General features: G+C 44.4%; 2 protein-coding genes across 4 annotated transcripts; one reads left to right on the top strand and one right to left on the bottom strand.

Moving 5' to 3' along the window:
• Positions 1–56: 56 nt before the first annotated feature.
• LOC115175568 (ATP-dependent DNA helicase Q4-like) lies at positions 57–3066 on the bottom strand. 3 transcript variants are annotated; one of them, XM_029734874.1, is made up of 6 exons: positions 2944–3066; positions 2442–2567; positions 2310–2343; positions 1953–2026; positions 1614–1763; positions 57–183 (listed from the first exon to the last, which is right to left on the bottom strand). In XM_029734874.1, the coding sequence occupies exons 2-6, from the start codon at positions 2523–2525 to the stop codon at positions 169–171; spliced, it is 357 nt and encodes a 118-aa protein (XP_029590734.1). In that variant the 5' UTR covers positions 2526–2567; positions 2944–3066; the 3' UTR covers positions 57–168. The 3 variants fall into 3 exon arrangements, with proteins under 3 accessions (XP_029590734.1, XP_029590733.1, XP_029590732.1); XM_029734873.1 differs by having other exon boundaries at positions 57–146; XM_029734872.1 differs by lacking the exon at positions 57–183 and adding an exon at positions 513–1436.
• A 123-nt stretch (positions 3067–3189) lies between these two features.
• hgh1 (HGH1 homolog (S. cerevisiae)) lies at positions 3190–8762 on the top strand. Its single transcript, XM_029734870.1, has 7 exons — positions 3190–3254; positions 3658–4294; positions 4632–4732; positions 4925–5023; positions 6720–6811; positions 6989–7111; positions 8363–8762. The coding sequence occupies exons 2-7, from the start codon at positions 3753–3755 to the stop codon at positions 8546–8548; spliced, it is 1143 nt and encodes a 380-aa protein (XP_029590730.1). The 5' UTR covers positions 3190–3254; positions 3658–3752; the 3' UTR covers positions 8549–8762.
• The last annotated feature ends 58 nt before the right edge of the window (positions 8763–8820 follow it).

The following is an 8820-nucleotide window of genomic DNA, read 5'->3' as shown; positions in this document are numbered from 1 at the left end:
CCCACTTAGGTCTCATAGTGTTGCTCCCTCTGTTCCTGGCAGCTTTGATGTCTTCCTCATCCACCTCTCCTAGGACGTTCTCCTGTGGAACCCTTGGTTTCTCCTTCACCACTTCCTTCTCTGTGACATCAACATCCTCCTGGTCGCTGACGATATATCAACTCCTCATTAGGGTTTGGAGCTCTGCCATTTAAAATATATACATTTTTCCTGCACTATAAACTGTTTCTAGGAGAGACCGGTTTCTCTGAAGAAGTCGTTCACTCCTCATCGAACACCTCGTCGTGGAAAGACGTCCAGAGCCCAAACCCTGCAGCTGGAGCTGCAGACAGCCATACACTGTTATCCCCTCTGCCAAAGACAGCCAACACACGTCAAGACCCCCTGGCCATCACCTGTCTTAGCCTTCTTCCTCGCTTGGGGGGCTTTATCTGTCCTTCTCTTTTTCACCACCCACTCCTCTTTCTCCGTGCCTGCAGGGTTCTCTCCATCTGTGTCAGGATTCCTTTGTCTTTTTCCACTCCTTTTCTTTGTACCCTTCTTCTCCAGTCCGAGCTCATCACTTTCGGCCTGCGGTGGCTGCGTTAACACTCTTGCCTCCTCCACATCCCCTCCTCCCCGGCCCTTTCTGGTCCTCACTCGAGATTTCTTGGCAGTGGTGGTGCAGATGGCGGTCTCTTCTATCGTACCGCCCTCTGCCTGTCCTTTGAGACCTGATCTGGTTTCTCCATCCTCTCCTCCTCCAGAGCCAGACCCTAATGAGGAGCGTTGTCCAGCGGGCCACAGACTGGCTGGGTCTGCTGCAGACGTTACGCCACCACCAATCTGGGGCTGGTGCTCGTCAGAAGGCAGATCCTGTGGCATGGTACTCTTGGAAGCCCTCTCCCCCAGGAGAGTTGTCCCTTCGTTCTGCCTGGAAGGTGTGACAAAGGAACTGGCGGCACATCCTGCGATCTCTCCCTTGCCAGCGCCTCCCCTTTTGGCGTGCAGCGAACTCATCGCCGCTTCCACGGCAAGAGACAAATTACCCACAACCGGCTTCTCTGCGTCACCCACCTCATCAAACACCTGACATCTCTCCAGCCAGCTGCTGACTACAGAGGTCAGTCTCTTGGTGAAGGTCTGTCTGAGCTGCTGGGCCCTGCTGCCTGCCTGTCTGTATGATGAGGATGCCCCCGCTGCAGGAGACCATAGCTTCGAGGGCGTGAAGGTTGTTAGGGGCTCAAAGGGCTCCTCCGGCAGCTGCTCTGGGTGTTCTGTCCCTGTCTGCATTGGAGAGGCCAGGGGGTCTTGACGTGTGTTGGCTGTCTTTGGCAGAGGGGATAACAGTGTATGGCTGTCTGCAGCTCCAGCTGCAGGGTTTGGGCTCTGGACGTCTTTCCACGACGAGGTGTTCGACGAGGAGTGAACAACTTCTTCAGACAAACCGGTCTCTCCTAGAAACAGTTTATAGTGCAGGAAAAATGTATATATTTTAAATGGCAGAGCTACAAATTCTCCACATCTGATTCATGATTTCTTGCAATTGATCTTTGCATTTTACATGCAAATCACATTTATGCTACAGAGTTTGCAAAACACAACATGTGGAACTGGACACACACAGACCGTACCTTTGTTAGAGCTCCCAGGTCCAGGTTTGACTTGAGCTTCATGCCAAAGTACTGGGCCGAGGACTCCCTGTCCTTGGTTGTCAGAGTCAGTTTGGGGGCAGCCACCGTTATGCTCTTACGGTTCAGCTGAGTGCCCCAGCAACCTGAGTCCTTCAAAGAGAAAACATATTAAAATGGGAAATCTGCAACAAAGCAGTCAATGGGTATACATAATTATTTGAAAAATCCCAAAATGTATGTAACAATCTCAAATTGCCCCTTTAAGTACAGTTAACTAATTATAACTGGAGTTTAGGAGATTTATAACAATATAATTATACTGAACCGAATGTAACCTACCTTTTCAGATGATTGAGTCTGTGAGGTAGGTGTTGGGTCTGTGTGCTTGAGTGTTGGATATTCTTTGTAGAACTCTGTGAAACACACGCAGAAACATAAAATTCAAAGCAACGTATTTCAGTAACTGACAAGAACTATAGAAGGATACCTGTGTCCTATTCAGTAGAAGCAAACGGACCAAAACGGAGAGACCTTGCTGAATTTGTCCAATAAGAAACACTTGTTTTTGTTTATCTGTTGCTAAACGTTTTGCTACAGTGTTCATTAATGAATACAAGCCCAAGGACAGCAATATATTGATCCTGTGTTTCAGTTCTGTTAATGCAGGGAGTCAGTTGATTATTGATGTGCACTTACTTTTAGTCTCTTCTGGGGCTCCGTCAATATCAACCTGAATAATAGAACAAGTCAGAGTGGGAAAGACAATATGTTAGTTACTGTAGTCTCCGAGTAATGAATGATACAGAAATTGAATAGATAACTAGCTACCTTGTTGGGGTTTCTTGGATGTTCTTGAACAAATGACTGCTCCCAGGTTTTCAGAAGAATCGTGACATCATTGTATCGATCCATCACTTCCACAGATATATTATCGACCTTGTAGGAATCCGTTTGCTGAGATGATGAATAATTCATATTATAGCCGGTAGAAATGTGTTGTAAATATGACATGTTAGACTAGAGTTCAGAGAGTTTGTGCAAGTTTGAAAGTGAACGGTATCTATATAAATCAATAAGTCAGTGATTTCAGCAGTATCCAAACAGCTGGGTCTCATGACAGTAAAACTCCAAATCATTGTTAGCGTTCATTATAAACGTAGTAGCTACTTAAGGGTTCAGACAAGAGCCACATGAGAATGTAAACAACGTCAAATCAGAGAGCAGACACAGCTAGCCTTAGCCATCTGACTCTGAGCTAAAAGCTACAACAGTGGGTTAAAAAAGTCCCAATGGCCGTCATCTCAAACGAAATAAGTCTGACATTTCTTACCTGACTGCGGGCAATAATAAATCATCGTAAACGCTGCCTTAAAGGGGTTAGTTCAGCTTCTTACACCAGGAAAATGACATAGCTAACTATTGTACCGAGCAGTTATTCCCACAATTTTAGCGCGCTGTAAAAGTGACGTCCACCTATCTACCAATGGAAGGCTGCTGAGGAAGTAAAAACCAATCAGAAGGAAGGATTACTTTTAAGGGCGGGTATATGTTGGTTATCCGTAATCCTATTGGAGATGTACAATGTCATTTCAAAATACGGATGTACGTATTTATCAGCATGGAAAGGCGCATGAGGATGATGTGAGTGTGCTTCAACATTTTATCAACTTTACAGAACCGCACGATCGTTTTTTAAAATACAGAACTATTTATCTAGCAACTTACTTTGTTTTATATATTTTTAACATTCAAGAACGTCGTGTGGTTGTGGATTAGTTAGAACCTAGCTAACGTTATCATAATTTCGACCGACTAACTAGCTACAACGATCGAAATGACTCAAAGTGATGATCATGCCATGACAGCATGATTTGACACTATTTTTTTTAAATATTTTTTTTATGGACTATTGTGTCAGCTTGCTGGGGTTCTTGTTTTGGATGCCCCTCGCAACTGTCTTGTATGTTTAAGTTGTGTTCTAACTAGGTACATTGTCTTGCTAACGTTAGCTATTATTGCTTCTCGTTTTCCTCTCTCTTTGTAGATAGTTATCTTTACAGGTGATGAACTGTAACCCTGTGTCTGTCAACTTTGGGATTTCTTAAGATTTGGATTACAATATTTCTACTGACCACCAACATGCTGAGTGAGGTAGAGGCCAAAGAGCTGCTGTCCTTCCTCACACTGGACACCAGGCCAGACGTCAAGGGCCAGGCTACGGAGTACATCCTGGGCCTCTCTGGCAACAGGGACGGCTGTCGCTACCTACAGACAAAACCTGACTTCCTTAAAGCCTTGGTGACCCTTACTACCGACCCCTCCATCGCTATCGTCAAAGACTGTTACCACTCTCTCATCAACCTCTCGGCTGATGAGACCATGCACCAACCGCTGATCAAAGACTCGGACTTCCTCCCTATGTTGTTTAAAAACCTCCTGGACCCAGAATTTATGTTTACGGACCGTATCTGTACGATCCTCACTAACCTGTCGCGGCACGTGAAGACGTGTAAAGAGGTGTTTAAGGCTATGCAGGAGCAGGAGATAGGTTTGGCGCAGATAGTGGACATCTTCTGCACTGAGGGCTACAACAAGCAGGCATCGCTCCATTACCTGGGCCCCCTCCTCTCCAACCTCACACAGCTGCCCGAGACCAGACACTTTATCCTGGATAAGGAGAGGTCAGTGGCTGGGTGGTTAGCTCATGAGATCCAGGGCTAGGCTATGTCTTTGACTTCTCTCATAATCCAGTAATACCAATGCTATACAGGCCTGAAGAGCTGTAAAACCAGTCCTGTATTCAGTGTCTTATGATTTAGAAGATAAACTGATTGTAGATCAGCAACACTCCTTTTCTGAGACGCTTAATGCATATGGGCCCTGGTGCCTTCTTTTTCTGCCCCGTAAAAAGTGCTTCCTTTCTTTTGCTGATCATCCAGCATGTTGCCTATGGAAGACCACTCACTGTGTGTGTGTGTGTGTGTGTGTGTGTGTATGTGTTTTGTTGATGTTCCACAGGTGTGTAGTTCAGAGGCTCCTTCCCTACACCCAATACCAGGCCTCAACAATCAGACGAGGGGGAGTCATTGGCACTCTGAGAAATTGTTGCTTTGATCATGGTAGGGGAGGAAGACACACACACATAATAGCTGTACGACAGTCAGTTTTAACCTTCATAGTTCATGCCTGTTTTGTGTTGAGTTGAGTAGGATTCATTTCTGATAAATGCTCTAGATATGTAGAGCTTTTACCTTGTAATCAATGGGAAGATCTCAATTGCATACTCCTAACTTTTTTTCTTTTTTTCCCAGCTCATCATGAGTGGTTGCTGAGTGATGCGGTGGACATTCTGCCTTTCCTGTTGCTGCCTCTCGCTGGGCCTGAGGAACTGTCTGACGAGGAGAATGAAGGTAAATAATTGTTCCTGTCTGAGTGACCTATGACCCCCACCACCAGCGTGGGTACAAATCCAGGTACCCACCGGCCCCTACTCTATCTCCCTGTTTTCTCTGAAAAACAAAACACAGAAGGATTTTAAAAAAATGTAAAAGGACTGTGTGTCTGGGACATGACCATGTCTGCTGCAGTGGCCCTCTCATCCATAGGGGGCAGTATGTTTGTTCTGTGCAGATGACAGGTGGAATTTCAGGGCACCACCCTATTTTATTTTGCATTATGAATAGACACAATTCGCATCAGGCTAACTTCAGATTAGAGGGGCCCCAAATGGAAACCGTTGAAGATCCTTCCAAGGAAGTTGTGAATTTGTGCTGTACTCAGCGTCGGTTCAAAGGCAGTGAACACATAAAATAGTTAGAAATCTGTTTTTATGTTTCACTCTTGTGGAACATAATGTTAACCAGTCTTTTAAAGTAGGCTAAGCAGCCTGAGATGCCCGACAAGAGCCAAGCTCCTAGAGAGATGGTGGGCGTCACAAGGCCCACACTCAGTAGTGTAAACAACATAATACATACTGTGTGTGTGTGGTATTTATTAGCTAGCTAAACATAGATACAGTGCCTTCTGAAAGTATTCAGACCCCTTGACTTTTCCACATTTTGTTACGTTACAGCCTCCTTCTAAAATGGATTAAATTGTTTTTATTCCTCAGTCTACACACAATACCCCATAATGACAGCAAATGTGTTACAAATAAACTGAAATATCACAGTTAAGTATTCAGACTCTTTACTCAGTACTTTGTTGAAGCACCTTTGGCAGCGATTACAGCATTGAGTCTTTGGTATGACGCTACAAGCTTGGCACACCTGTATTTGGGGAGTTTCTCCCATTCTTCTCTGCAGATCCTCTTAAGCTCTGTCAGGTTGGATGGGGAGTGTCGCTGCACAGCTATTTTCAGGTCTCTCCAGAGATGTTTGATCGGGTTCAAGTACGGGCTCTTGCTGGGCCACTAAAGGACATTCAGAAACTTGTCCTGAAGTCACTCCTGCGTTGTCTTGGATGTGTGCTTAGGGTCGTTGTCCTCCCTGACCAAGGCCCTTCTCCCCCGATTGCTCAGTTTGGCCGGGCGGCCAACTCTAGGAAGAGTCTTGGTGGTTCCAAACTTCTTCCATTTAAGAATGATGGAGGCCACTGTGTTCTTGGGGACCTTCAATGCTGCAAACATTTTTTAGTACCCTTCCCCAGATCTGTGCCTCGACACAATCCTGTCTCGGAGCTCTACAGACAATTCCTTCAACCTCATGGCTTGGTTTTTGCTCGGACGTGCACTGTCAACTGTGGGACCTTATATAGACAGGTGTGTGGCTTTCCAATTCATGACCAATACATTTAATTCACCACAGGTGGAGTCCAAGTTGTAGAAACATCAAGGATGATCAATGGAAACAGCATGCACCTGAGCTCAATTTCGAGTCTCATAACAAAGGGTCTGAATACTTATGTAAATAAGGTATTTCTAAACTGTTTTCGCTTTGACATTATGGGTTATTGTGTGTAGATTGAGGATTTTTATTTAATCAATTTTACAATAAGGCTGTAATGTAACAAAATGTGGAAAAAGTAAAGGGTTCTGAATACTTTCCGAAGACACTGTATATTGCTACTGTACTAGTACTGATGGTTCTTTGTTCTTATTCGATGAAGGGTTACCTGTCGACCTCCAGTACTTACCAGAGGACAAGCAAAGAGAGGAGGATCCTGACATTCGCAAGATGCTCATTGAGACCATGATACTGGTTTGTGTCACCTGGAGTCAATGCCATGCTTCCACCAACACACAACCATCTGTGTCACTGAACCAGTAAAGCTTTGTTTCCCCGTATAATCCAAACGGTTTTTAACAGCGAAAAAAAAAAAAACAGTTTGCTTGCTGGAAATACTCATATCTTTACGTGTGTCTCTTTTGCACCCAGTTGACAGCAACCAAAGTAGGTAGGCAGATTCTGAAGGCCAAGAACGTCTACGCCATCATGAGGGAGTTCCACAACTGGGAAAAGGAAGTTCACGTGGCCACTGCTTGTGAGAAGCTCATACAGGTAAACTATGAATATAACTTACATACATTTATGTTTGTACTAAGGTACAAAAACATACCTATGGTTTACCATAGTAAATCAATACAGAGCAACCTCATGGTGAGCTGCTGGGGATGTGTGTGTGTCATTCACAACCCAGTCCAGAGCTGGGGTTTCCCAGCTGTCGTCATGGCACCTTGGCAGTTATGTAGTGGTAGAAGAAAAAGGTGGGTATTACTCTGATCGCAGTGAAAAAGGTAACGCTTACTATACTTTCAATGCATTTTCAGCAAAAGGTGGGTAAACTGTTGAGATAAAAATAAGTGAGTGAACTGCGTTTACTTGCGTTTACCCTCCATTGCACCTTGGTAACCGTTACATTCAGGAAGAACAACTATTTTCTTTTCATGACTTCTTATTGTGCTTGGTAAGACAACCCAGTCTATGACGCCAATGAATCTCATGACATCTCAGTACTCTGAGTGCTGAAATTTACAGCATCGGCAGGTTTAAGAAAACAGAGTCCACGTTCCAAATGGCACCCTATTCCCTACATAATATTGGGTCCTATAGGCCCTGGCCAAAAGTAGCACACTATACAGGGAATAGGATGCCATTTGGGACATAGGCAGGATGTTCTGATTGGCTGGAAAAAGCTTCCACTGTTCCGTTCCTGCCTAGTGCCTGCTCTGCTCTGCGGTGGCAGTCTTGTAGTGGGGAACGACCGAGTGGAAAAGATGTCACTCGGTCTCGCATAAAAATAAAACCCTGATACACTCCATAACAGCTCGGAGATCCCTTTTGAACTGTGGTCCAGAGGCACAAGTTCAGTCTTTAGCTACCCAGCCAGTTTTAATCATTGTCATAAAACATCCAAATCTAGCGAGTTGAAATCCGAGTGTGATATTTATCCAAGACTAATGGGCTTTTTATGCTGAATGTTGTGGATAACAAGGCTGTAACGTTTTATCATATTACTTTAAGAAAAACTATTTATTTCCAATAAAAAAAAATTCAGTTGTTTGGAGCTTGTCCCGATGCCGTTCTGACATTTCTTGGGCTAATTCGTTGTCAATTACAGTCTGCGGTAATGTTGAGGATGTCATTGGAATATTTTGGCCTCTGTTTTTCACTGAAAGTAGCCAAAATACTGGATAGGAAGATCTTGAAGCCAAGGCAGCATTCGACTGAGAGTTGGGGTCAAGACACTTTAAAAAAAAAGTGTGTGTGTGTGTTTTTATCCGCATGTGTGTGTATGCACGTCTCTGCCAGGTGCTGATCGGGGACGAGCCAGAGCCAGGCATGGAGAACCTGTTGGAGGTGGAGATTCCTGAGGACGTGGAGGTGAAGCTCAAAGACATGGATGCCAAGGAGCAGGAGCAGTTGGAGAAGGACCAGGAAGATCTGTTAAATCCAGACAAGTCCCAGCAGTGTGCTGGCATAGTGAGGATGATGTAGCAAGGTGGTCTACTCTACATTTAAACTGGTCAACCATCTTATGAACAATGGAACCAACTGCTAACTCAAATTTAACACAACATTCTTGACATCACAACAACAAACAGCATGAAATCAGGACTCGGAAGGACTGTGTGCAATCTGAAACCAGTTGTATTTTCGCACCACAAAGTCTTAAATCGATTAAAATAATGTACTTTTATTTTTAACGAAAGGAGTATGTCCTTGATTTTGTTTTCTGTACGAATCCCAAAATGTTTGTCACACTTGAT

Source organism: Salmo trutta, chromosome 36 (assembly GCF_901001165.1).
Source record: "Salmo trutta chromosome 36, fSalTru1.1, whole genome shotgun sequence".
Classification (NCBI taxonomy): Eukaryota; Metazoa; Chordata; class Actinopteri; order Salmoniformes; family Salmonidae; genus Salmo; species Salmo trutta.
Note: the sequence above shows the minus strand (reverse complement) of the source record. Positions and strands in the feature narration are given on the sequence as shown.